Source organism: Hylobates moloch, unplaced genomic scaffold (genome assembly GCF_009828535.3).
Source record: "Hylobates moloch isolate HMO894 unplaced genomic scaffold, HMol_V3 SCAFFOLD_4, whole genome shotgun sequence".
NCBI classification, from domain to species: Eukaryota; Metazoa; Chordata; class Mammalia; order Primates; family Hylobatidae; genus Hylobates; species Hylobates moloch.
The window spans coordinates 111514996-111542671 of NW_026652279.1; the positions used below are offsets into that span (position 1 = coordinate 111514996).

At 40.0% G+C, this 27676-nt stretch overlaps 1 protein-coding gene and 1 pseudogene across 1 annotated transcript in view; one reads left to right on the top strand and one right to left on the bottom strand.

The window, feature by feature from the left end:
- LOC116467485 (small ribosomal subunit protein mS31-like) overlaps positions 1 to 27651 on the top strand; it is a 37631-nt pseudogene extending 9980 nt beyond the window's left edge.
- The window catches only part of LOC116467486 (serine/threonine-protein kinase N2-like), a 3140-nt gene continuing 2583 nt past the window's right edge, over positions 27120 to 27676 (bottom strand). The window contains exon 3 of the mRNA XM_058438166.1: positions 27120 to 27287. Within this exon, the coding sequence (XP_058294149.1) occupies positions 27120 to 27287 (168 nt within the window). The remainder of the gene's footprint in view (positions 27288 to 27676) is intronic.

The following is a 27676-nucleotide window of genomic DNA, read 5'->3' on the forward strand; positions in this document are numbered from 1 at the left end:
GAAAATAAAATAAAGAAATATAGTTACTATATAAGCTTCATGTATGTTCTACTTACACATGCTTATCTAAGTGTGATACTTGTTTTTTTATAAAGGCCAAGTTTAATGATTAAATATTATGAGCATTACCATATAATACACAACAATAAAAATAATTAATGTTTTAAAACTAGTTTTTTTAAAAACTTTAAGCAATATAACAAGCACATTATTCAGTTAAAAATAAATACATGTGCATAAATATAATAAGGTGTATTATGCCGATAAAAGAATATTGAATATGAAAGAGTGGAGAAAGTCTGGTAGCATAAAAAAGAAGTAAATTATAATGCTTTCATATGAGGATTTAAGAAAGTTCCAGGGCATGGGGGCTCATGCCTATAATCCCAGCACTGTTGGAGGCTGAGGCAGACAGATTGCTTGAGCCCAGGAGTTCAAGATGGGGTTTCACCATATTGGCCAGGATGGTCTTGATCTCTTGATCTCAGCTGATCCACCCGCCTCCCAAAGTGCTGGGATTACAGGCATGAGCCACCATGCCTGGCTTTATTTAAGACTTACTAAAGGCTGGGCACAGTGGCTCACGACTGTGATCCCAGCACTTTCAGAGGCGGAGGCGGGGAGATCACTTGAGCTCAGCAGTTTGAGACCAGCCTGGCCAACACAGTGAAACCTCATCTCTACTAAAAATACAAAAATTAAGGCCGGGCATGGTGGCTCACGCTTGTAATCCCAGCACTTTGGGAGGCCGAGGCGGGCGGATCACGAGGTCAGGAGATCAAGACCACGGTGAAACCCCGTCTCTACTAAAAATACAAAAAATTAGCCGGGCGTGGTGGCGGGCGCCTGTAGTCCCAGCTACTCGGAGAGGCTGAGGCAGGAGAATGGCGTGAACCCGGGAGGCAGAGCTTGCAGTGAGCTGAGATTGCGCCACTGCACTCCAGCCTGGGCGACAGAGCAAGACTCCGTCTCAAAAAAAATAAGTAAATACATAAATAAATAAATAAAAATACAAAAATTAGCACAGTGTAGTGGCGTGCGCCTGTAATCCCAGCTACCAGGGAGGCTGAGGTGAGAGAATTGCTTGAGCCCAGGAGGCAGAGGTTGCAGGGACCCGAGATGGTGCCACTGCATTCCAGCCTGAGTGATAGACTGAGACCCTTCTCAAAAAAAAAAAAAGTCTTACTATAGAGGTATAGTAATCTATAGGTATGATATTAGCATAATAATAGACAAAGAAGCCAACAGAACAGAATAGAAACCAGAATGATGCCCATATTTATCAATTGTATTTCTATACACTAGCAAGAGACGATTGAGAAATGAAATTAAAAGTACCATTTGCAATAACATCAAATACATAGACCTATTTACTAAAAAATCATAAACCCATATAAATGAAAAAATATGCCATGTTTATGGGTTGGAAGACTCAAGTTTGTTGGGTGACAGAGTGAGACCCTCAAAAAAAAAAAAGTCTTACTGTAGAGGTATAGTAATCCATATGGTATGGTATTAGCATAATAATTGATAAAGAAGCCAACAGAACAGAGACCAGACTATACATATATTATATACATATATGCCCATATATATACATAGTCAATTATTATTGAAATGGTGTTAAGGCAATTAGTTCAATGGGGGAAAAAGTCTTTCCAATAGATGGTGCTTTTCCAATTGCATAAACATATGCAAAATAGAAAAGAAATAAAGAAACTGGACCTCTCCCTTACACTACACACAAAAATAAAATTGAGATGAATCATATATCTAAGGCTGTTTTTCTCAACTGTTCTTGCATTATCACCTTCCCCCATTAGGAGCATTTTAAGACATATTCTCCCTCTAATCACCCCTGGCTCCACCACAGCCAAAATAAAGAAAAACAGATTGTCCTTAGTTTGGATTCCTACAAAAGTGGACTCTGTGAGACAAGGATTGAAAATACCCATAGGGAAGTGGAAAACAGACAGGGAGGGGAAGGCAACAGATACAGGCTATATTATCAAGAATGTCATCACCAGTGCCAGCTGGAGCTTTCTCCCACTGCAGAGCTCTGACAGCAAGTGTAGAGCATGTGCTTCAGAGTCTTCCTGTCCCAAGGTCAAGGGAGCTAGAGTATGCATAAACCATGGCGCATCAGTCGTTGGTTGAGATCTCGGCTCAGGACTTATTAATCCCCTTCCCTTCTGGCCTGTTTTGAGTGAGGACCTGGAAGGTTCTGATGGCCAGGGAAACCCTCAGGCAGAGATTAAGGTGCAGGTGTGAACTGAAATAGGGAAGCTTGAGTGGAAATGGATGGCCACCAACGGCTTCTGCTACAAATACCAAGTGTGAGCCGGGATGTGGAGTACCGGAAATTCTGACACTGGCACGATCACTTTGGAAGAACTGTTTGGTTATTCAGGCTGAATATATGTATATCCTCTGGTCCAGTAATTCCACTCCTAACTCCACATCCAATAGAAACATGAACTCAAGTTCACAAAACGATATGTATGAATGTTCATATAAGCACTATTCTTAATAGCAAAAAATCAATAATTTCCAAATGTTCATTAACAGTAGAATGAATAAATACAACGTATTACATTTATACAGTGGGAAACTCTACAGCAATGAGTTTGAACTACAACTATAAGCATCAAAGTGGTTGAATCTCATAAGCATAATATTGAGGGAAAGAAGGTAGAAAAGAGTATACTGAATAATTCAACTCCTAAATTTCAAAACTGGCATGATGAATTATCCTATTAGAAATGAGAAGTGAAGTCAGGCAGTGGTTAGCCTCAGGAGGGCGGTAACTAGAAGGAGGCTTCTAGGTACTGGTAATGTTTTGCTCTTTGGTCTGAGTACCGGTTATGAGTACTGAGTATATACTGTACTGTGTATTCACACTGTGAATGCTCATTGAACTTTATACTTGTGATTTGTGCACTTTTCTGTATGTTTGTTATACCTCAACCAAAATTTGACACCTCAAAGAAGTCAATGCTGGCCTTTGTCGCCTACCTCTCCACACCATAAAAAGTGTCATTAAGGCTGGGTGCAGTGGCTCACGCCTGTAATCCCAGCACTTTGGGAGGCTGAGGCAGGCGGATCACGAGATCAGGAGTTCGAGGCCAGCCTGACCACCACGGTGAAACCCCGTCTCTACTAAAAATACGAAAATTAGCTGGGTGTGGTGGTGCATGCCTGTAATCCCAGCTACTCAGGAGGCTGAGGCAGAAGAATTGCTTGAACTCGGGAGGCGGAGGTTGCAGTGAGCTGAGATCGCACCACTGCATTCCAGCCTGGGTGACAGAGCGAGACTCTGTCTCATAAAAAAAAAAAAAAGTGTGATTAAATAGACTGATCAATGAAACAGAACTGAATGTCTATAAATAGATCCTAATACATGTGGCAATTTACACAATGATAAAGGTGGCTTTTCAAATTAGTGATAAATAGAAAATTCAACAAATGGTGTTGGGATAAGTGAGTAGCCATTTGGAATAAAATTTAGTATAGCTCTACTTTATATCTTACACCAAGGTATATTTCAGATGAATAAAAGATTTTTTTTTTTAAGAGACAGAGTCTTACGCTGTCATCCAGGCTGCTGGAGTCCAGAGACTCACTACAGCCTTGAACTCCTGGACTCAAGTGATCCTCTCTCCTCAGTCTGCTGAATAGCTGGGACTACAGGTGTGCATCACCATACCTGGCTACCTGGCTAATTGTTAGGGTTTTTTTTGTCTAGAAACTGGGTCTCACTGTGTTGCCTAGGCTGGTCTCAAACTCCTGGAATCAGGTGATCCTCCAATCTCAGCCTCTCAAAGCATTAGGATTACAGGCGTGAACCACTGTGCCAGGCCCAAAAGATTTAAATTTTTTTTTTTTTTTTTCGAGATGGAGTCTCGCTCTGTCGCCCAGGCTGGAGTGCCATGTGACTTTCAATACTGTGCAGCTTTAGTCTGTTGTGAATGTTCACTCTAAGGCAAGCCAGCTGCTCTGTAAGAAGTCCAAATATAGGCCAGGCCCAGTGGCTCACGTCTGTAATCCCAGCACTTTGGGAGGCCGAGGCAGGCCGATCACGAGGTCAAGAGATCAAGATCATCCTGGCCAATGTGATGAAACCCCATCTCTACTAAAACTACAAAAATTAGCTGGGCGTGGTGGTGCACGCCTGTAGTTCCAACTACTCGGTAAGCTGAGGCAGGAGAATTGCTTGAACTCAGGAGGTGGAGGTTGCAGTGAGCTGAGATTGCGCCACTGCACTCCAGCCTGGAGAGAGAGTGAGACTCAAATAATAATAATAATAATAATAATAATGATAATAATAATAATAATAAGTCCAAACATACTGAGATGCCATGCTGTGAGGAAGCGCAACCCAGCCAGGTACAAAAGTCATGGGGCAAGCCGGTGCAGTGTCTCACGCCTGTAATCCCACACTTTGGGAGGCTGAGGCAGGTGGATCACCTGAGGTCAGGAGTTTGAGACCAGCCTGGAAAACATGGTGAAACTCCCGTCTCTACTAAAAAAAATACAAAAATTAGCCCAGTGTGGTGTCATATGCCTGTAGTTCCAGCTAATCTGGAGGCTGAGGCAGGAGGATAGCTTGAACCTGGGAGGCAGAGGTTGTAGTGAGTCAAGATCACAACACTGTGCTCCAGACTGGCAACAGAGTGAGACTCCATCTCAAAAAAAAAAAGGTCATGGGCAAAGGTGTGGAGAGAGATTGAGCCAGCCCGTTTCTTCCAGTTACTCCAGCTGAGTCATCAGATGTGTGGGTGAAGAAACCACCAGAGGCGGTGGCTCACGCCTCTAATACCAGCACTTTGGGAGGCCGAGGCGGGCGGATCACGAGGTCAGGAGTTCGAGACCAGCCTGGCCAACATGCTGAAACCCCCGTCTCTACTAAAAGTACAAAAAAAAAAAAAAAAAAATTAGCCGGGCGTGGTGGCGCACGCCTGTAATCCTAGCTACTCAGGAGACTGAGGCAGGAGAACTGCTTGAAGCTGGGAGGCGGAGGTTGCAGTGAGCTAAGATCGCGCCACTGCGCTCCAGCCTGGGCGACAGAGGGAGACTCCGTCTCAGCAAAACAACAACATAAAAACAGACTGATCATCTGTAGTTTTTGCACAACTGATCACGCCCTCCACTATCTTGTTCGGCGGTCTCGGCGGTCTAGGATCCTCCTAGGCCAGCGAACCTTGCTGAACACTGGCGAGGACTCCGCCTCTAGGAATAGAATCGCGGGGTGGGTGGGGTCGCCTGGAGGTAGCTGGCTCCGCCCGGCCCGCGGGCGAGTCCGGAATACAGTTACCCACCTCAGTTGCCCACCGGAAAGCAAAGGGAGAGGAACACGCCAGACCGGAAACGGAAAAGAGCCCGGAGGATGTGTTTGGCGTGGGGCAAACTGTTACAGTTGCGCTCCTGGTTGGCTTTCTGTCTCCGCGGTGTTTCCTAGAGTCTCGGCGTTTCTACCTCTTCGCACCCTTTCCTGCCACCCTTTGTCCTCTGGAAGCCCGGAGACATCAGCGGCTGCAATTTTGCTACTCGCTGCTCGGCGTGGAAGTGTCAGGTACCGCAGTTCAGCGCTTTTGGCCCCGCAGGTCCTCGGGCATCCCCGCGCCCCGTGCTGTACGTTCAGTTATCCCCCGACTTCCTGGGGTCGATGTTATTACCTGCTGGGTTTTAGAAGCTATTGCTTTAAATCTGAGAAAAGAAAAATCCCAGAAAGATAAGATGACTTGCCCAAGGTCATAGCGTGCGTGGAAAACAGAGCTCCGATTACAAGCCGGGTCGCTGTGCCTCATTCCTCTTGTCATCAACTCCTGTCAGTTTATCCAAGCTCCAAAAGCGAAGTTGTTTTATCTTTTGCTTCCCAAGATTTATTTGATAGTCTCATTTCTGTTTCCTTCATTTATTCTTTAGTTCATTATTGGAAAACTTTACGGCGTGCCAGTACTGGTCATAAACCCCAAGTAAGACAGTCTTGTCATCACGGAGCGTGTAGTTCCAGCAAGTAGACAATTCAAGTGCTGTGCAGTGAAGTAATTGCTGAGATAGTGTATGGAAGCACAGAGTACACCATTCATCCAACACGTAATTGCTGGAGGAGCAAATAGGGACATCTAACCATTGCAGGGGCGACTCAGGATATCCTTTCTGGAAGAAAAGTCTGATGAAATCTGAAGGACCACTGGTTGAAATTAGCCAGGAAAGAAAAGGCTTTGCGGCATACTTGGTTTTGCTATTTATCCTCCGAGTACTTTATTGTTATGAAAGCCTAATTCCACCGTGTAAATTCCATGCATAACACTCAGAAGCCAGTTAAGTACAGTGCTGAAGCAGGTTAGTAGCAGTGAAGATGGGAAGGACCAGCTGAATGGAGGAGAAAAATTGCCCAGGTAGAATTTAGGGGATGTGACATCATGGGATAATGGTAGGGTGGTCAGAGATAGCAAAGATTTCAACTGGCTGCTTTGGAGGTTTATGGTATCCTTAACGTTAGCAGAAGAATGCAGAGCCGGGGTTGAGAAAGAGTTTTACGTATGTTATAAATTTTGGAAAGCAAAAAATCTGTTATGTCAGGGGGCATTTTAATATAGAAGTGTGAAAAATGGAAAATCAGTTTGAAAGGGGACGTCTTGAATGTCGTTTTGAAGGTGTTGCATTTGAGGTACTGATGAGATGCTGTCAGTGGAAACAAACTCAGGTGGGAGGTTAGGTTTAGAATTTTATTATATTAGTGTTATGGAGTTACTTATACATAATTTTCCTGTAATGTAGATTGCTTTCTGTGGTATGAAAGCAGTCTTGAAAGAAAACATTGTAGTAAAGATTATATGTGAGATTCATTCCCCTGATTACCACCTTTCTGTTAAAATACCTTTAATATTAACTTTATTTATTTATTTATTTTCTTTTTTTGAGACGGAGTTTTTCTCTTGTTGCCCAGGCTGGAGTGCAATGGTACGATCTCGGCTCACCACAATCTCCGCCTTCTGGGTTCAGGCGATTCGCCTGCCTCAGCCTCCCGAGTAGCTGGGATTACAGGCATGCCCCAGCTAATTTTGTATTTTTAGTAGAGATGGGGTTTCTCCAGTGTTGGTCAGGCTCCAACTGCCGACCTCAGGTGATCCGTCCGCCTTGGCCTCTCAAAGTGCTGGGATTATAGGTGTGAGCCACCACGCCCGGCCAACTTTATTTATTATTATTATTATTATTATTACTAATTATTTTTGAGACGGAGTCTCGCTCTGTGGCCCAGGCTGGAGTACAGTGGCATGATCTTGGCTCACTGCAACCTCTGCCTCCCTGGTTCAAGCGGTTCTTGTGCCTCAGCCTCCTGAACAGCTGGGACTACAGGCGTACGTTACCACGCCTGGCTCATTTTTGTATTTTTAGTAGAAACGCGGTTTCACTGTGTTGGCCAGGCTGGTCTCGAACTCCAGACCTCAGGTGACCCATCCGCCTCGGCCTCCCAAAATGTTGGGATTACAGGCGTGAGCCACTGCACCTGACCAGTGTTAACTTTAAAGGTAGAATAATAGGCTGGGCGCAGTGGCTCACACCTGTAAGCCCAGCACTTTGGGAGGCTGAGGCGGGCGGATCACGAGGTCAGGAGATCCAAACCATCCTGGCTAACACGGTGAAACCCCGTCTCTACTGAAAATACAAAAAATTAGCCGGGCGTGGTGGTGGGCGCCTGTAGTCCCCGCTACTCGGGAGGCTGAGGCAGGAGAATGGCGAGAACCCGGGAGGCGGAGCTTGCAGTGAGCTGAGATCGTGCCACTGCACTCTAGCCTGGCGACAGAGCGAGATTACATCTCAAAAAAATAATAATTATTATTATTATTTTCCTAGATTGTACCATATATTATTATGAGAGTCCTGTGTACTTATTATGAGGATACTAGTTTGGCAATTGTTTTTTCATTCTAATTTTAAAGTGCCTGATTTGATAGCCTCTGACGTTTTCATAAGCAGATCAAATAGTTTCAGCAGTTTTTGAAATTGCCGTTTTCTCTTTCATGCAAGTATCCTTAGCCTGTGGCTACTATTTTCTGGCTTTGAGAACTTGATATAGTATTTAACCTAAGGTCTGATACAGGCTCTTGAGCTCACCTGCATCAGAAGCACCTGGGTCTTATTTAACATGCAGATCCCTGAACCCCATTCCAAACTTACAAACTAAGAATCTTAGGAATCTGTGTTTTAAGTCAGCTGCCTATGTGATTTGTATAACCTCTAGAGATTCATAACCACTGACTTAACGTCTGTGGGCAGCAGTTTGTTCTGTAAAACGAGAATAATAAAACCTATCCTTTAAGATTGTAAGGATTAAGTAACATAGGTAACATAGCTACTGTAATGTGGTCCCCTGATCAGCAGAATTAGCAACACCTGGGAGCCTGTTAGAAATGCAAATTCTCAGGTGTCTCCTGGAAAAAGCTACTGGATCAGAGTAGTTTGGTGGGACCAAAGAATCTGTATTTTAGCAAGGAGCATAGATAATTTCTATGGGCCAGGCCCAGTGGCCCAGGCCTGTAATCCCAGCACTTAGGGAGGCCCAGGTGGGCAGTGGGAGTTCTAAGTGGGCAGATCCCAGGAGTTCCTGTGCAACATAGGGAAACCCATTTCTACAAAAAATTAGTCCCAGCTACTCAGGAGGCTGAGGTGGGAGGATCGCCGGAGCCTGGGGAAGTGGAGGCTGCAGTGAGCCAAGATCACGCCACTGTACTCCAGCCTGTGTGACAGAGCGAGACCCTGTCTCAAAAAAAAATAATTTCTATGCATATGAAAGTTTGAGAAGCAGTGCTGTAGCACATCAGCTTCATAAAAGTAGGGACTATGAAATTCTTATTCACTAATATATTGTCAGTACCTAGTATAGTGCCCAGCATAGAGTAGATATTCACTATATTTAATGAATGATTTTTAAATATATTATACCCTCTTACTGAAACTAACACATTCAGAGTTTTTAAAGTTCTTCAGTAATCAAGTGCCAAAAGAGGTTTTTAACCCCACAGAATAAAACTGCATATTTGAGTTACTTAGAATTAGGACATCTTTTGCATGAGTCTAATATAGATGTAATCATTTGTGGTGTTCTCTTTCATAAATGTATCTAATGAGGAAAGCAAAAATGACATAGCCATCGATTATTCTCTTTTCTGTTCCATTTTAGCTTAGCTTATAAGTGGTTATGGGTTAAATGGCATGTAGCTCGATGAGAATGTTGATCAGATTAAAATAAGACCCACTCAGTTTTTTTAAATCTTTTTGATAGAAATTTATTTTTGTATTGTTTAATTATAACTTTTTAAAGAGGCGCTATGTTAAGATCAAGGACTTGCAGTCAGTCAGATTTGGATTTGAGAATAATAAATTGTCATTTATTGACCATGTCAGAGTTTTTCTACTGTACTCTGGGGTAAACGGTGGGAAGGAACAGATTTGGGAGCACCAGCACCCCCAGGCCTCCCCTGGCCACCCCAAGGAGCAGGTGATCAATATCTCAGTATACCTCTACTTATTTGTGGCACCCCAGTGTGTCTTAGGCCTTAGTGAGCTGTGAGGTGCATGACCTTAGGTAAGTTACTTCTCTGATTTTCAGTTTCCTTATCTGCAAAATGGAGACCTTAGGGAGTTAATGTGGGTATGAGAAATGTGCATGAAACATATTGCACAAGGTTGAGGCATATAGTATATGCTAATAAATGGTAAGTTGCTGCTGCTATGGTTGTTAATAATTATAAAAAGCAAATGGAAAGGGCTTGAATTGAAAAAAAATTTAGATACATGGTTTTTTGCTTTATTAGCTTGCATTGTATTTTTCATTTTTTTCTTTAATGCATCTTTCCAGGACAAAAAATAATATCCAAAGATATTTTGGCACTAATGGCGAGATCTGTAGCAAGAAAGTTGAGCAGTCTGAACTGTTGAGACTTCCAAGAAGACTTCAGAGAACCAAGACAGTGCAAAGGAAAACAGTAAAAAAGAGTTGTTAGACATTATTAAGGGCACGAAAGTTGAATTGAGCACAGTAAATGTACAAACAACAACGCCACCCAACAGAAGTCCACTTAAAAGCTGCAACTGGTGGGCCTCAAAGAGCTACAGAGCATGCTCCAAAGAAGAGGTAAATTTAATTGTAATTTGAATGTTGTTTGAAAGTAATTTTTGAAATTCCAGTAAGCATTTTCTTTTTGCAAAAATATTTTTAATACAAGTACTTGGGAGACATTGAACTAACGAAGAAAAAAATATCAGCTTGTAAACACAGGGACTCTAATAATTACTTGAGAAATGCTGTAATTGTATTATATTTAAATAACAAGAGGATATCTGTACACAATCCAGTGAAAGGAAAAGAGAAGTGATCTCATTGAGAATTCTACACTCTTAAGTATTTATCGGTGTTATTAACTGCCACTTAACTGCCTCTTTAAGCTGTTAATTAACAATATCATTTACATCTTGATTTGAAGGTAGCTTCATGGCTGTAAAGGACTTGCGTATTTGAAATTTTCCATTTTAAAAATTTTTTCTGGAATAAAGTTTAGCATGTTGATTACAACTGCTCTATATGCCTTCCTGTGACCAATAACTATCTGTGCTTTCAGCTTTCTTGGCTTCCTTAGAGCATTGTAATTACTTGTGCTTGTCAAAAGAGTGTTTAAGTGCAATCAGTGATATCTTGGCATTGTTTTATAGGTTAAATGGCAGTATTTTTTTTTTAATGACACATAATGATGTATTTCAGGGATGTCATTGATTCAAGTAGTAAGGTGTGTGGCTTTAGGATACCCATCACTGACTTCCCTTATCAGAACAAACAGATAATATAGGGTTCTGTTTTCCAGAATGATTTAACATTTTAATGGAACTTCTTGGTTTCTATGTGGTATCAAAAATACCTCTGGAAAGTATAATTGGGTGGTAGAGTAAGCTAATTCAGACAATCAGTACCCATAATAGGTACTTCCTCCTCGTCCTACTCTTTAGAAACAAAACAGTTACATATAAGTATATGGAAGTAAATAACACAAACATATAAATACTTACCAAGAATGGCATTTTTAAGGCTACCAGACCTGTTTATGACCCCTCATGCCCTTTATTATAATTTAATTAACTGTTACAGAAATGGTAACGTGAGTTCAATGCTTTGGAAAGAGTCAGTAAAGGTCACGTAAACAATTTCTTTCCAGTTAGGCATGAGTGAGACAAATACACATACGCAGGAACATCATACCCTTAGATCGCTTTGTAAGCTGTCTCACATCCTTGCTCCACTTTTCCACTTAAACCAAAATTGAAAATATTGCAGGATGGGTGTGATATATATAAAATATATGTCTTAGAACCTTTTATCAGTGGTCCTGTGTTTAAAAAAGAGGCTTTGGTCCTACATCAAAAGACTGGTGAATGAGGTGCATTTGTTTTGAGTTTTTAAAAGGTGTCTTTTAATGATTTTTGCCTCCCCTCCCCGCTTTTCAAGGACTCCAGGATGCATGGGATTAGATGAGTCGTGATCTTTGCTTCATGAGGCACTGTCATCATAGCTTCATGCATAGCCTGCTTTTCTTTGTGTTATATATTAAATCCCCATTGATATAGTTACCATGGTTACACTACCTCCCAAACTTAGTGGCATAAAACATTCACTCATTATGCTCACAGATTCTGTGGGTTAGCAATTTGGCTGGAACACAGTAGGGAAGGCCAGTCTGTGTTCTCTGATGTCTGGGTCCTCATTTAGAAGACTTAGAAGTCTGAGGCTTGAATCATCTGAAGTTTGCTCACTCAGAGGTCTAGCAGTTGATGCCGGCTGTCAGCTGAGACCTTAGCTGAGGGTGTTAGCAGAAACACCTACATGTGGCTTTCATTGTGGCCTGGGCTTTCTCACCGCATGGTGGCTGGGTTCCAGGGTGGGTGTCTCAAGAGAAAGTGAGCCAAGAGGAAGTTGTGTTTTGTTTTGTTTTGTTTTTGAGATGGAGTCTTGCTGTGTCGCCCAGGCTGGAGTGCAGTGGCAGGGTCTTGGCTCACTGCTATCTCCACCTCCTGGGTTCAAGTAATTCTCTGCCTCAGCCTCCTGAGTAGCTGGGATTACAGGTTCCTGCCACCATGCCTGGCTAATTTTTGTATTTTTAGTAGAGATGGGGTTTCACCATGTTGGCCAGGCTGGTCTTGAACTCCTGACTTTGTGATCCACCCTCCTTGGCCTCCCAAAGTGCTGGGATTACAGGCAAGCCACCGCGCCCAGCCAGTTGTATTTTCTTTTTAATGACCTAGCCTTGTAATAAGATTGGACATTACCACGTTTACCCTCTTCCACATTGATTTTCCTAGGATACTTGTTTTTACCACAACCACTTCTGAGACACCATCTTAACAAGGATAATGTCATTGATAGGAATGGAGTAATATACAGTTGGCCGTCTGTATGCGTAGGTTCTGCATCCACAGTTAACTTCTGATAACGTTTTTTAAGAAACACACCGAAAAAAATACCAATTAAAAAATACAGTATAACAACTACTTATGTAGAATTTGTTGTATTAGGTATTACAAGTAATCTAGAGATTATTTAAAAGTATTCACGAGGGGCCTGGAGCAGTGGCTCACGCCTGTAATCCTAGCACTTTGGGAGGCCAAGGTGGGCAGATCACTTGAGGTTAGGAGCTGAGACCCGCCTGATGGACATGGTGAAACCCTATGTCTATCACAAAAATACAAAAATTAGCTGGGTGTGGTGGCATGGGACTGTAATCGCAGTTACTCGGGAGGCTGAGGTGGGAGAATCCCTTGAACCCGGGCGGTGGACGTTGCCGTGAGCCGAGATTGTGCCAGTGTGCTCCAGCATGGGCAACAGAGTGAGACCCTATTTCAAAAAAAAAAAAAAAAAAAAGTTATGAAGGAGAAAAGTATGTATTCATGAAATAGTTTTAATTACAGGATTCAGTAGATTGTTAAAAGATACTTTTTTTTTTTTTTTTTTTTTTGAGATGGAGTCTTGCTGTTTTTTGCCCAGGCTGGAGTGCAGTGGTGTGATCTCAGCTTACTGCAACCTCCGCCTTCTAGGTTCAAGCGATCCTCCTTCTTCAGCCTCCCGAGTAGCTGGGATTACAGGTGCACTCCACAACGCCTGGCTAATTTTTTGTGTTTTTAGTAGAGATGGGGTTTCACCATGTTGACCAGGCTGGCCTCGAACTCCTGACCTCAGGTGATCCACCCGCCTCGGCCTCCTAAAGTGCTGAGATTACTGCCCTGAGCCACCAGAGGGCCCTAAAAGATATTTTAACAAGTTCTCATTACATTGTTAAAATCTATGAAGAAAGATCCTTGTATGTAAAAATTATCTTGTTTAATGACACAGGCTCCCTACAATTTTTATTAATTAGAACTTTATAAATTATAAAGCCAGAGACTATAACTATGAAGGAAACCATTGTTATGAAATGCATGATTCTGAAAAATGAATATTCATCTATGTTCTGTGCCTACTCTGATCAAATACATATATTAAAATTTGAAAATGAAGTTTACAAGTGGTTTATGAAAGAAGTAATAATGACGTGGAATAAGGTTAAAGCTTTATTCACAGATAACAGTTCTGAAGGCACATTTCATTTTAACTGTTATATTTCCTTTTTTCCTTTTCTTTTTTGAGACAGGGTGTTGCTCTGTGGCCCATGCTAGAGTGTGGTGGAACAATCATCACTCACTGCAGCCTCAACCTCCCAGGCTCAAGTGATCCTCCCACTCAACCTCTCAAGTAGCTGGGACTGTAGGCGTGTGCCACCACTCCTGGCTAATTTTTTTTGTTTTTCTTTTTGTGGAGACGGGGTTTTGCCATCTTTCCCAGGCTGGTCTCGAACTCCTGGGCTCAAGCGATCCTCCCTCCTTGGCCTCCCAGAGTGCTGGAATTACAGGCATGAGCCACCATGCTCAACCCCTTTTTTCATTCTTCTATTTTTCTTCCATTCCTATCAGATTTTAGATCTTCCATATATATCTAAGTCCTTAAAATCTTTCTCCAAGAACTTTAGGAATTTGGGAGCTTTAATTTGAATATTAGGTAATAGATCATAATATAGAAAGCCAGGCATAATAAAATATTAATTTGAGTCCCACTTACTGAGACGGCAGTTCTCTGAGTTTAAAAATGTCACAAATAGCCAGGTATGGTGAGAGATGCCTGTAGTCCAGGCTACTCAGGAAGATGATGTGGGAGGATTGCTTGAACCCAGGACTTCGAGGCCAGACTTCACGACATATCCCATCTCTTAAAAAAAAAAAAAAAAAAAAAGGAAACAATGTTTTATATTTTATATGGTTTACTTTCTTTTTATAATAGGATGTTTTTGTGTTAACTTGCTCTAATTTATTTAGGAAGCTTTTAAAAGCTTTTTCTTATGAAAAATCTAAAACATACGCAAAGTACACAAAATGGTACAGTGAACCCCTTTATACTGTCACCCAGCTTCAACAATGATCAACATTTTGCTATTCTTGTATTATATATACCTTCACCCAGTTTTCATCTCCTACTTGATGATTGATGGCTTTTTTTTTTTTTCAGGTAAAATTTACATACATTAAAGTGTACAAATCTTAGCTGGAGGATTTTGACAAATGGCCATGTGACCCACACACTTAACCAAGACACTGTGTTTCCCATTTTCACCTTCCCAGTCAGTAGCCTTCTGTCCTGAGGCAATTGCTGTTTTGATTGTTTTTTCACCTCAGATTAGTTTTGCCTGTTCTGGCACTTGACAGCAATGGAATCATACAGAATATATTCTGTGTCCAACTTCTTTCACTTGATCTAATGTCTATGAGAATCATTCATGTTGGCATGAGCTGAGTACTCTTCCGTTGTTTGGATATCTCACAATTTGTTTTTTCATTCTAACAACAGACCTTAGGTTGGTTCCAGTTTGGGGCTATTATGAATAAAGCTTCTGTGAACAGGTTAAGCTGCCTTAATATTTGCTTGCAATATATATTGTTTTTGAAATACGATAGCATCTAATTGAAAATTCCACTAATTTATAATTTTTGAGGCTGATCCCTTATCCCTCCACCTTATTTATTGTTCTGAGTTAGCATTTCAAAGTTTATATAAAACTAGTACCTAATAGTTGAGAATTCCTGCTTTTGTCAGATATTGAATTGAATGATACTTTTTTGATCAACAGAAAATTTTCCCCCCAGAATCATTTTGCTTTTCACTAAACTACTGGCATAATAAGCAATCTCTCTTTTTTCTTTCTCGTTTGGTTTTCATTTTCTTTTTCAGAAATGAGCCCCTGAGTCCTGAGTTGGTGGCAGCTGCATCTGCTGCTCTGTTTTGAAAAGCAGGCAAGCCAGAGCTGCTCAGGCAGCTCCGTAGCATGAGGAAGAGTCAGGGGCACAGAGAGATGGAGAGAGACCTAATTAGGTAAGTGAATCAAACCATTAGGTTAGTAATGTTTATATCTCAAAACAGGCCATTTTCATATGGCTAGTAAGTAATACACATAATATATACCACATAAGTGGAATTTACATATAGAATATACCATATAAATAGAATTTTGGCAATTCAAGTTTTTAAAAAACTTATGTCTTAAGTAAGATTATAGTTTTAAGAGACCAATTGAATAGTTACTTTCCTTTTAGAAAGTTACAGTTTCTTGTCCATGAAACAAGGAATGATAAATTCAGTAATGTTATTAAAAATAACAGAATAAGATAGCTTTTCTGAGAAAAGTAATTTTTTTTTTTCAGTTAAATGGCTTGCTGGTTTTATGCACGGTATAGCAATCTTCAGGTCTGTTTCCTTCTCTTTTTCCTCCTATTCTTATGTTTAAGCTGACATCCTTCCACTTACTCTCTTCATCTCTCATTATTTTATGCTACGTTAGACTCCTTGCTGCCTACATTGTAGTAAGTGGTAACACTGCTTCATTTTGTAGGTGATCTAAATCTGTTGTTCCCAATGAGCGTGTGTACCAGATGTATTTCAGGAAGTTAAAAGAAATGGCCATGTGTGGTGGCTCATGCTCGTAATCCCAGCACTTTGTGAGGCTGAGGTGAGAGGATCACTTGAGGCCAGGAATTTGAGACCAGTCTGAGCAGCAAAACAAGACCTCATCTTTAGAAACCATAAAAAAATTAGCTGGGCATGGTGGCGTGTGCCGGCAGTTCTAGCTACTTTGGGGGCTGAGGCTGGAGGATGGCTTAAGTCCAGAGTTTGAGGCCGCGTTGAGTTAAGATAGGCACCGCTGCCCTCCAGCCTGGGCGACAGAGTGAGACCCTATCTCTGAAAGAAATTATATTAAAAAAAAAAAACCATAAATATCTGGACTGTCCGTTCAGTTACTCATTTTGTTTGTGTTTGAACAAATACAAGGGCAATAAATAAATATATCTATTTTGGTTTTAATTTAGTTATTGAATATAGGTGATAGGTATACAGATACTGATTGTACTTTCTGTTCATTTTCTTGGAATAATTTTTCATGTGACACTTTTATGTTTGAAATGAATTTCTGAAGAACATCTTTAAAAGACGGAAGTAAACAAAAATTGTAACGTTCTGCGTTATGTGAATGTTAATAGATGACTTTTTAAAATTTAATTTAAACATGACTTTGTATGCTGTATAATTAGTGGATAAAAATGAAATAAGAATTAAATGTTATCACTGTCCTGTTTCAGAAAGTTTATTATTGTTCTGTAGCTAAGGTTTCTTTATTTTTTTTTATTTTTTTGGAGACAAAGTTTCACTCTTTTCTCCCTGGCTGGACCACAATGGTGCGACTTCGGCTTACTGCAACCTCCACCTCCTGGGTTCAAGCGATTCTCCTGCCTCAGCCTCCCGAGTAGCTGGGATTACGGGCGCCTGCCACTGTTCCCAGCTAATTTTGTACTTTTAGTAGAGAGGGGGTTTCTCCATGTTGGCTTGGCTGGTCTCGAACTCCTGACCTCAGGTCATCCACCCGCCTTGGCCTCCCAAAGTGCTGGGATTACAGGTGTGAGCCACCGTGCCTGGCTGTAGCTAAGATTTCTGATGCACTTGACCTTTTTATTATTTCAGTTTCAATAACAAAATATCAGATATGAAAATTGCCAGATGTGCTACAGCTAGAGTTAATATAAGGCCAGAGCATCAGATTCAGTTTGACCAAGGCTATGACAATTATCCTGGCCGGGAGAAGACCGCTGATCTTCGAAACAGGTTATCAGGCTTTGTAGTCTGCTGGGTTTTGTTTGTGTAGTTTGGTTTTACCTTGACTGTAGATTGACCTTATTATGGGTGTGTATTATTGCTGTTGGATATGTGAGCATTATGAATGCATTTACATCTGTGTTCTTACTCGCTGTATACCACTTCCTAGAGAGGGAACCATGTGCTGGATTTAGCCAATCCTGCATTTTTCTATACCTTAAATCAAAATGGGCCATGCTTCATATCTACCCATGATGAATAGGGTTCCTTTGATTTAGAATAAATAGAGCTGACTGAATTCTGAAGAAGTGAGTATTTTGTGAGAAACATTATTTTTCATTTTAAATATAAATGCCTGTGTATTCATTTACCCTTTATATCTCTATACGTGCTTATCTTTTGTTACACCTTAGAGAAATGACCCACCATCGACGAAAAGAAAGGCGTAGGCTGGGCGTGGTGGCTCATGCCTGTAATCCCAGCAATTTAGAGGGCCGAGGCAGGCAGATCACGAGGTCGGGAGTTCAAGACCAGCCTGGCTAACATGGTGAAACCCCGTCTCTACTAAAAATACAAAAGTTAGCCGGATGTGGTGGTGAGCTCCTGCAATCCCAGTTACTCAGGAGGCTGAGGCAGGAGAATTGCTTGAATCTGGGAGGTGGAGGTTGCAGTGAGCCAAGATCGTGCCACTGCACCCTATAGCTTAAAATGGTAGATTATTTGTGGCCTTTTGAAATTACTGATTTGAAGTTCTTTAAGATGGTGAGCCATGTCTTACACAGTTATTTTAGAATCTAAAGTTGTTCTGTATTTACATAAAGTTTCTATTCTTTCTCTCCTTTAAACCCTGAAAGTGGTAGTTGCGAAGGAGGAGCCAGATATTTGGCATGGTCTGACAAAAATTAACTTGTCTTTTATTTATTTATTCGTTTATTTTTTTGAGACGGAGTCTCACTCTGTCGCCCAGGCTGGAGTGCAGTGGCACCATCTCGGCTCACTGCAACCTCTGCCTCCTGGGTTCTAGCGATTCCCCTGACAGCCTCCTCAGTAGCTGGGATTACAGGTGTGCGCCACCATGCCCAGCTCATTTTTGTATTTTTAGTAGAGACAGGGTTTCACCATGTTGGCCAGGCTGGTAACTCCTGACCTCAAGTGATCCGCCCACCTCGGCCTCCCAAAGTGCTGGGATTACAGGCGTGAGCCACGACGCCCGGCCTAACCTGTCTTTATAGCAGGATATGCTCACAATTGGAGTGTTTTCAATACATCGTGTATTCTGTGGATTTAAGTAAAGTCAGGCACTTGAGTTAACTCCTTCTGGGTGTTAAATTACTGATTTATACAGGAAAGTTGTAAAAGGTGGTTAGCAGTTAACACAGGAAGTTCAAGAGTTTATGGTGACTTTGGAATATTATTTGAATTACTAATTTAAAGTGATTTAGTATCTGTTCCATATTATTGAATAAAGTAGAAAGTGTTCTTGGAGTTTTACTTAAGAATAGTTAACTGAGTCCGTTAAAGTTGAGAAAATGTAACTGAATAATTCAGCTTGCATATAATACTGTGCAGCTACATCGGGATGGCATATTTGATTTTTAATATTAGATTTGATATTTAATATTTTAAAAATTAGGTGGCCAAGGAGAAGCTGAAAAAGTAGGAAGGGTTCCTGTGCCTTCAGTGTGTTAAAAAGCCAGCTAAACGGGAGTAAGGGAAAGCAATGGTGAGATGCCAAGTTGTTCACTCTGCTATGACTCGGGCAGGGTCTAGGGTATCAATCCCAGACAACCCAGGTCTGGACTTATTGCTTCTGTTGGAAATTGACAGTTCCCACTGGCCTGCCTCAGAATGTTGGCACTGCCACTGACTAATTCTGTGACCGGGGCACCTTTTATAGCCTCCATCAGCCTGTTTCCCCAGCTATAAAATGCTGAAAGTGAAATCTAGCTGAAATGGCTTTGAGGAATAGAAAAGAAACACGTATAAACTATCTGGTACATAGTAGGTGCTCAGCAAATGTTCATTCCCTTTCTTTGTTGTACATTCTTCTTTTGAAGTTCAGTGCTTTACCAAGGCATTTCCTCTCTGCCGTGACTTGCTTTAATCCACCATCCTGTTCACCGGACGTTCGGTTGAGGGAGAAGAATGCAAGGCACTGAGGAAAATTCTGGAGCATAAAAGCCTTTGTTTACAAATAACTTAGGAACCTGCCAGAGGAAAACTTGCATGACTTGAAATCACATTACTTAATGTTCATATGATATTTCCATTTTTTCTGGTTAGTTCTATTTAGTAGAGAAAAGTAATTTAGTCCATAAAAAAAAATTTAAAATTATTTTTAAAATTAGCCCTCCAGTTTATAAACTGGATTTTAATCTGCCAGTAAGTTTATTCAAGTAAATATGTAAAGTGATGCATAAAGCAGTTGATTATCAAGTTTGCAAGAAAATGTTACCTGTTAACTCTGATATTAATTTCAATAGTTAAAAAGTCATGTAAAGAAAGTTAATTATTTTACAGAATGATTGCTTTATGAAAGGGAATGTTGTGATTTACCTACACAATCTTTTGTAATTATAATTTGTAATTAAACATTGCAGTGTTTCCTGCCCTTAAAAACAAATGTTGACTCTTTTTAACAGCTTCTTTTTAGCATAGTTTTATAGTTTTTCACAACATGGAGTTTTTAAAACTTAATATAAAAGGGAAGAAATAAAAATTAATACTAATTGAGCTAATCTTTTCAATTAGGTATTTTGGAAATTAAGTTGCTGTAACTGATTTGTTGTATTATGAAGCAAAACTTCAAGTGCACATTTCTGTTTTTAGTCTATCAGTCCTAAAAATGTGGCAATTTAGCTAAGATGTTTGATGTACGTCAGTGGAATTATTTTGAATTTTTACATCGAATATTTCACTTAAATTTTTTTCTCATAATTTTGTTGACAGTTTATATTCATTAAAATGTTCTTTTTTTTTAGGAAAAATATATTCGGGGAAGAGATGTAATAGATTTCACATTATGGCAGTTACTAAAGAAGCACGTGAACAGGTTTGTAAAGAATAACTATTTCTCAGGTAGAAAAATATTCCATCCTTTCAAGATGTCCTTAGTGTTCCGATGGTGTAATAGTTGGATATTTTAATATTCCCTCTTGTCATTGACCTGGATTCGAATCATGAATGTGGCGGTTGTTAGAAGGAAAACTTGGGACTGTAAATTGGGAAGGCATTGAGAGACCAGAGAATAATTTGGGCAAGACCAGCTTGATGAATAGATGAGTTTACTAGGACTTACCTACTGGACATTTCTGGGCAGCTCTAGAGTCACCCTGCCTCTTATCTCTAAGCTGCTTTTAAGCTTACATGCTGGCTGTTTGCCTCCGTGTGTGCACGATGAGACTGTTTTCCTTGATATGTTTTGAGGTATGCCCTGGGATGTTTTGGTTCTCAGGGACACCTGCTCCTCAGCTAGACACTGTGGCCTTGGCTCCCTGCCCAGCCTTCAGGGTTCAACCAACACACATATACCCTTAAGTAACCTGGTGGGGGACATACCACACTACCGTTGTTGACATTGCTAGTTGTGGTTCGGTTTCCCTCTTGAAATGCTGCATTCTGTGAGATAATGGGAGGTAAGTACTACCAATTACATGAATCCAGAGGTCCAGATTAGCCACTAATTTGGGTTAGAACATTATTAATCACCTACCATTTGCAGTGTATCTCTATGCTATTACATAAAGACATACTGGTTCCTGCCCCTAGGAAGCTTGCTATCTAGAAGAGGAGATAGCATTTATAAAATAACTTATTGAAGTGATTTAGTGATTGTTCAGGAGATGGGAAGAACATTCAAGGAATATATTTAAGAGACTTGTAGTGTTTTTTTCTTAACACATGGTTGGTCTTTGTTCTCTATTCTTCTCCTTTTCTTTGGGTAAGAAATTTACCATTTTAAGTCTAAAAGAGAAATGAGTGTCCTCTTGCTTGGCATTAAATTTGGTTTACTAGTAAAATAAATGAAGAAACTCAGTACAAATGGTCTCCAGAGTGTAAGTGATGAGCATTTCTGACGAATAGAAGTTAGTTTTTTGGATTTTGATAGAAATAATGTTGTATGTGGACTTAGGAGGCTGAGACAACAGGATGGCTTGGGATTAGGAGTTCAAGACCAGCCTGGGCAACATAGTGAGATCCTTTCTATAAAAAAAAGAGAAAAAAATTATCTGGGTACGGTGGTGCATGCCTATAGTCCTAGCAACCTGGGAGGTTGAGGTGGCAGGATCGCTGGAGCCCAGAATTCGATGCTGCAATGAGCTACAATTGTGCTATAACACTCCAGCCTAAGTGACAGGGTGAGACCCCCTCTCAAAGGGGGAAAAAAATGTTGTATGTGATAGATAAGTTCCTAGGCCAGCCTCCAATGGCTCATTTAATCTTTCTACCAGTTACTTACATAAACTTCTGATTTTCCCCCTATTTAATAAACTATATTAGAGACTAGATCTCATTCATGTCTGTATACCCTGTAGCATCTACTCATGTGGCTTACAGATCATAGGAACCAGTTATCTTAAATCTTAAATTCTTTTTTGAATAAACTGTACTATAAAATATACATCTGTAAAGGAAAGTAGTGAATTCAATTAACGTTTGTTCGTTAGAACTGAAGGTGAAGCTAAAAGAACAACCCCCTGTATTACAAAAACTTCATTCTGTTGTGTGTGATAAAAAGGAAATGCAAAACGCATAGGGACAATGAATCACCTCTCCCCTGCTCAAATGGTATCCGTTAAGTGTGCATCAGAAAGGAGTTTTTTGTCAGGGCAGCTGCTGTTGTCCGGCCAAAAGAGACAGTTGGATTCTGGAAGGAGCCCGCTTGCTTTTTAAAATAAAATAATCTTATATCTAGAACTGAAATTAGTTGGCAAGGAGGCATTTAAATTTTATGTATTTTATAAAACAGTATCAAATGATTCTACCCTAGTGAGGAAAGTAGCACACAAATTTATGTAATAATTTACTCTAATGAAGGTACTGTTTGTGCTATACTTGCATGACTCTAAAGAATGTTTTTTGTTTCCAGTTAAGTACAAGAATAGCAAAATGTGGAAACTTAAATTTAGCCATTTTTCATTGTTGTTATCTTACCATCCCAAATAATGCTGGAAATATAGTTGGCATTCAGTAATTTTTTTAATTGACCGATTGAATGAGTTATTCTGTTCCATGATACCCACGTCTTGTTCCCCACTAAGTTCTTACCACTGCTACAAAGGATATAGTCATAGGCCCTACTGGTTATCCTAGAGTCGACAGGCAGTATAGCCCAACAGAAAGAGTGTTGGTGTTGTGTAGATCTGGATTCAAATTCCGATTCTGCCTCACTAACCTTTCCGCAACTGTACAATGAGGGTTAGTATGTGCATCTGAAGGATGAAATGAGGTCATCTGAGAAAAGTGTGAGGCACGGTGCCTGGAACATAGTACACATTTAATAAATGTTTGCAACTATTAGCAAGTGTAAACATTTGATCCTAATGATGATGGAAAAGACATAGGTCTGTCAGTGTCCACCAAATAAAAGATAACTGAGACAATTAAGTTATTCTATTGGTGTGATTGCTCTGTAAATGTGGCTAGTTAAGCCTAATAATTGTGATAGTTACCCAGTATCAGATGAACTAGGCCAAAATACTTAATATCTGCCAGTCAGTATGTGGTTAGACACATCTCTGCACATAAAGGCTCATAGAAACCGAATTCAGAAAAAGCAAATAGATAAAATAAGGCTTACCCAGGTAGAAGAGTAAATGAGCTATTTGTTGACATGCTTTAGGGGGCTTGACAAAAGTGTATAAACAGGTAGGCTGGAGGAGAAATCATATGCAATGTATACCTCTAGCCCGGAAAGATAAAATATGTTTGAAAAAATAATGAAGGACCAAAAATTAGGGAAAAAAATAGCCAAGGGATAGATAGTGATACTCATTTTCTTTTTACAACTTTATTAAGGTATAATTTGTGTGCAAGGAACTGCACACATTTAGAATATATAACTCGACTAGTTTTGACAAATAGATACACCCATGAAACTGTCATGTACAAATCTGAACATTTTCATGTTCTTTTGCAACACACACACACACACACACACACACACACACACACAACGCAGGCAACCACTGATCTGCTTTCTGTTAAAATAGATTGGGTTGCATCTCTTAGAATTGTACATAAATGAAATCACACAGTATGTACTCTTTTGCATCTGGCTTGTTTCTCTCAGCTAATGATTTGAGATTCATCCATGCTGTAACATGTACTAGTAATGCATTTTTATTACTGAATAGTATACAGTTGTATGGCTGTATTAGCCTTTTTTTTTTTTTTTTGAGACAGGGTCTTACTCTGTAGCTCAGGCTGGAGTGCAGTGGCATGATCTCGGCTCACTGCAACCTCCACCTCCTGGGTCCCGGTTGAAGTATTTCTCCTGCCTCAGTCTCCTGAGTAGCTGGGATTACAGGCACATGCCACCATGCCCAGCTAATTTTTGTATTTTTAGTAACGACGAGGTTTCACCATGTTGGCCATGCTGTTCTTGAACTCCTGACCTCGTGATCTGCCCGCCTCAGCCTCCCAAAGTGCTGGGATTACAGCTGCGAGCCACTGTGCCCGGCTGATGTATTACATTTTTGTACCTATTCACCTGTTAGTGGACATTTGAATTGTTTCCCACATTACAACTCACATTTGGCTATTAGAAAGAAAGCTGCAATGAACTTTCATGTACAAGTCTTTGTGTGGACATGTATTATCTCTTGGGTAAATATCCAGGGATGAAATAGCTATGATGAATAATAGATGTATTTTTAACTTTTTAAGAAGCCATCAAGCTGTTTTCCAAGATGTTTGTACCATTTTACGTTCCCAGCAGCAGTAACTGGTGGGAATATGGCTCATTCTCAAAAGATGATCTGAAATTTCAAAAGTAAAAAAGTTATTGAAACATGTAATATGATGGTGGTAATTAGCCTACTCACAGGGTTGGTTGTGAGGATTAAATGTGCTAATGCATAAAAAACATTTAAGCACAGAGGAAGCACTCAGGTGTTCATTAGCAGTTTTATTGTTATTCTGTTGATCTAACTTCTTTGGTTGTTAACAGTAGTACATTAGTGACTAATTTTGATAGAGTTAAAATAAACAGCCTAGATTTTAAAAATCAGTCACATATTATATAAAAAATATTCATATTCGTAAAAATACCTTTAAACAAAATACAAATTTTTTTTTTTTCCAGTGGAAGGGGCAGTGATTACCTGGCATTGTTGTAAAACCAAAGTTAAGCTTGCCATTATTGTAGTTATAGTCTTTATTTAGCCTTTATTTATTTATTTATTTATTTTTTGAGACAGAGTCTCGCTCTGTCACGCAGGTCGGAATGCAGTGGCCTGATCTTGGCTTACTACAACCTCCGCCTCCCGGGTTCAAGCAGTTCTCCTGCCTCAGCCTCCCAAGTAGTTGGGATTACAGGCACACACCACTGTGCCCAGCTAATTTTTTGTATTTTTAGTAGAGATGGGGTTTCACCATGTTGGTCAGGCTGATATTGAACTTCTTCTTTTTTTTTTTTTTTTTTTTTGAGACGGAGTCTCGCTCTGTTGCCCAGGCTGGAGTGCAGTGGCACAATCTCGGCTCACTGCAAGCTCCGCCTCCTGGGTTCACGCCATTCTCCTGCCTCAGCCTCTCCGAGTAGCTGGGACTACAGGTGCCCACCACCACGCCCGGCTAATTTTTTGTATTTTTAGTAGAGATGAGGTTTCACTGTGGTCTCGATCTCCTGACCTCGTGATCCGCCCGCCTCGGCCTCCCAAAGTGCTGGGATTACAAGCATGAGCCACCGTGCCCGGCCGATATCGAACTTCTGACCTTCCCACCTTGGCTTCCCAAAGTGCTGGGATTACAGGCATGAGCCACAGCGCCCGGCCTAGTTATAGTCTTAAATATAATTTTTGTTGCTGTTATCTCTCAGCGAGTAACTTTTTATTATATACTGTAATTAGGGGTGTCAAGGTATTAAAAATACACGATCAATTCAGGATTGGTTATAACATTTTTAAAAAAGATATTTACATTGACTCGTTCTTATGTAAAATGTCTTATTATACAGACACATCACCTTCACTTTGGGATATGGAATTTGATAAGCAGTTAGCCACAGAATATGAACAACCCCTTTAGAATGAGATTGAAGAGCTGATCCAGTGGACAAAAGAGGGGAAACTGAGAGTTCCCAATTAACAATGAAGCAGGTAAGTGTTAATTCCAGGGGTTATAAAATTCATTGATTGAGATTATTTCTGCCAGATATTCACTTTTAGAGTGTAGATACTTACATGAATTTCAAAACACTGTGTAGATATCTTCACGGTGTCCTAAAGACAGTTAGTTGCAGCAGAATGCATGCAATATAATAGAATTTTATAAAATTCAAAAACCAAATTTTGAATATACTTTCTTAGCTCTAACGGTGATGAAACTATAAAGAAAATGATCAACATAACGTGCTATTTCAGGAAGTCAGGGTAATTGAGTAGGGACACCCAGGGGCTTCGACAGTACTATCATTCTGTTCCTCAGGTTGGACGGCAGGTTCACAGGTGGTCATTTCATCAGGCTTTTATGCCGTTTTATGTTGTAGATATTATACTATATGTTATCCATATTATAATTACACATTATATTCTTTTGTTTGTAACAATGTTTCATAATATTTCAAGGAATGAATGGAAATGGGCACATAATGAAGATATGCAGTGCCTAGCCATCAGTAGAGTCCCAGCATTATCAGATTCCAAGATAATTCTTATACAAAAACAAGCAAACAAAGGGCATGTTATCTAGAATGAAAAGACCATCCATATTCTAATAAACTGAGACAATCAAATAGGGAATCCCTCTTTTAAGGATGGTATTTGTTATATGCTTGGAAGTGTTTTGAAGTAGAAATTGGTTGTAAATAAATCTCCTTATTAATAGGAAAGTATAAGCTTGCGTTTAATGTCCCTGTTATCCCTACCAAGAAATTAAAAATCCTGGAGGTTAGTATTGCTTATGAACTCACTTACTTGCTTATTAATAACAGGTGCATTTACCCTCTTAGGGGATGACCATGGGTATTTTAAAAGATAAGGAATTTGCTGAGAATTCCTTAAATTTTTCTAATTTTTACTAGCCAGTGAGGACATTGACCCTTTTTTGCAGGTAGCTTTGAAAGATGATGATACCTCCACAGTTGAGACCATGTTGTTAAAACATCCTTCATTTAACCATTTAGACATTTGGTTCTAAAGAATGTATTATCCTTAGATTCTTGGTTCTAAAGAATGTATTATCTTAAGATTCTTGTCTTATTACTATTCTTAAAATTGCCCTAAAACTTGCTGAGGTAATCAGCTTTAAGTTCTGTAAATACAGATAACAAAACCCTCTTAATCCTAAAGGTGCTTTTAAAGTTCATGCATTTATACATGTATGCAAATTGGCTATTAAATTGGGACGATTTTATTCTAAGTGACCAAATCTTAAGGAGCTAAAGCCAACCTGCTTTATAAAATATATTAATTCCAGGACTAAGCAATTTCTGAAAACAGACTGATTTACTGTGCTGCTTAATATTTCCTCAAACTAGAATACAAGTGACGGTGGCAGAGGGAGGAAGTAACTCATACTAGGAAGAACAAACAGCTGCTGGAATATGCTTGTGGTTTAGAGCTTCTTTTAAAAATCCTGTCAGCTGCAAAGGGAAGGAAGGACTAATATTTTCCACTATGTCAGTAACATCTTTATGAAGATGCTCCTTTTGAATGTGGTACAGAAAGTTGGAAAACACTTAGGCATGGTATCTGGCATCGTGCCCCTTAGGGAGCACTTCACATACAGACGGTCCGGGGCTTAGGATGGTTTGACTTAGAATTTTTTGACTTTTTGATGGTTCCAAAGGCGACGCACATTCAGTAGAAAGCAAACTTTGAGTCCGCATACAACTATCCTGTTTTTCCTGTTTAGGACATTGCTCCCATAAATTTCATGAGCTGTTCAACCCTTTATAATAAAAAAGAATTTGTGTTAGATGATTTTGCCCAAATGTAGGTTAATGTAAGTGTTCTGAATACGTTTAAGGTAGGCTAGTCTAAGCTCTGATGTTCCGTAGGTTAGGTGTATTAAAGACATTTTGACTTATAATATCTTCCCCTCCCAATAAACCCATTGTAAGTCAAGAAGCACCTGTAGAGGTCTACCTTTACCAATTTCAGCTGTGACAGATTTAATGTTCCTGTATTGCTTTTAAATTGGAGAGCAGCAGCAGGTCTGAAACAAATACTGCAGTTAGCTTTGTGTTCTTCACTATTTATTGAACAGTTCAGAGGGCAAGGAAGCAAAGAGAAG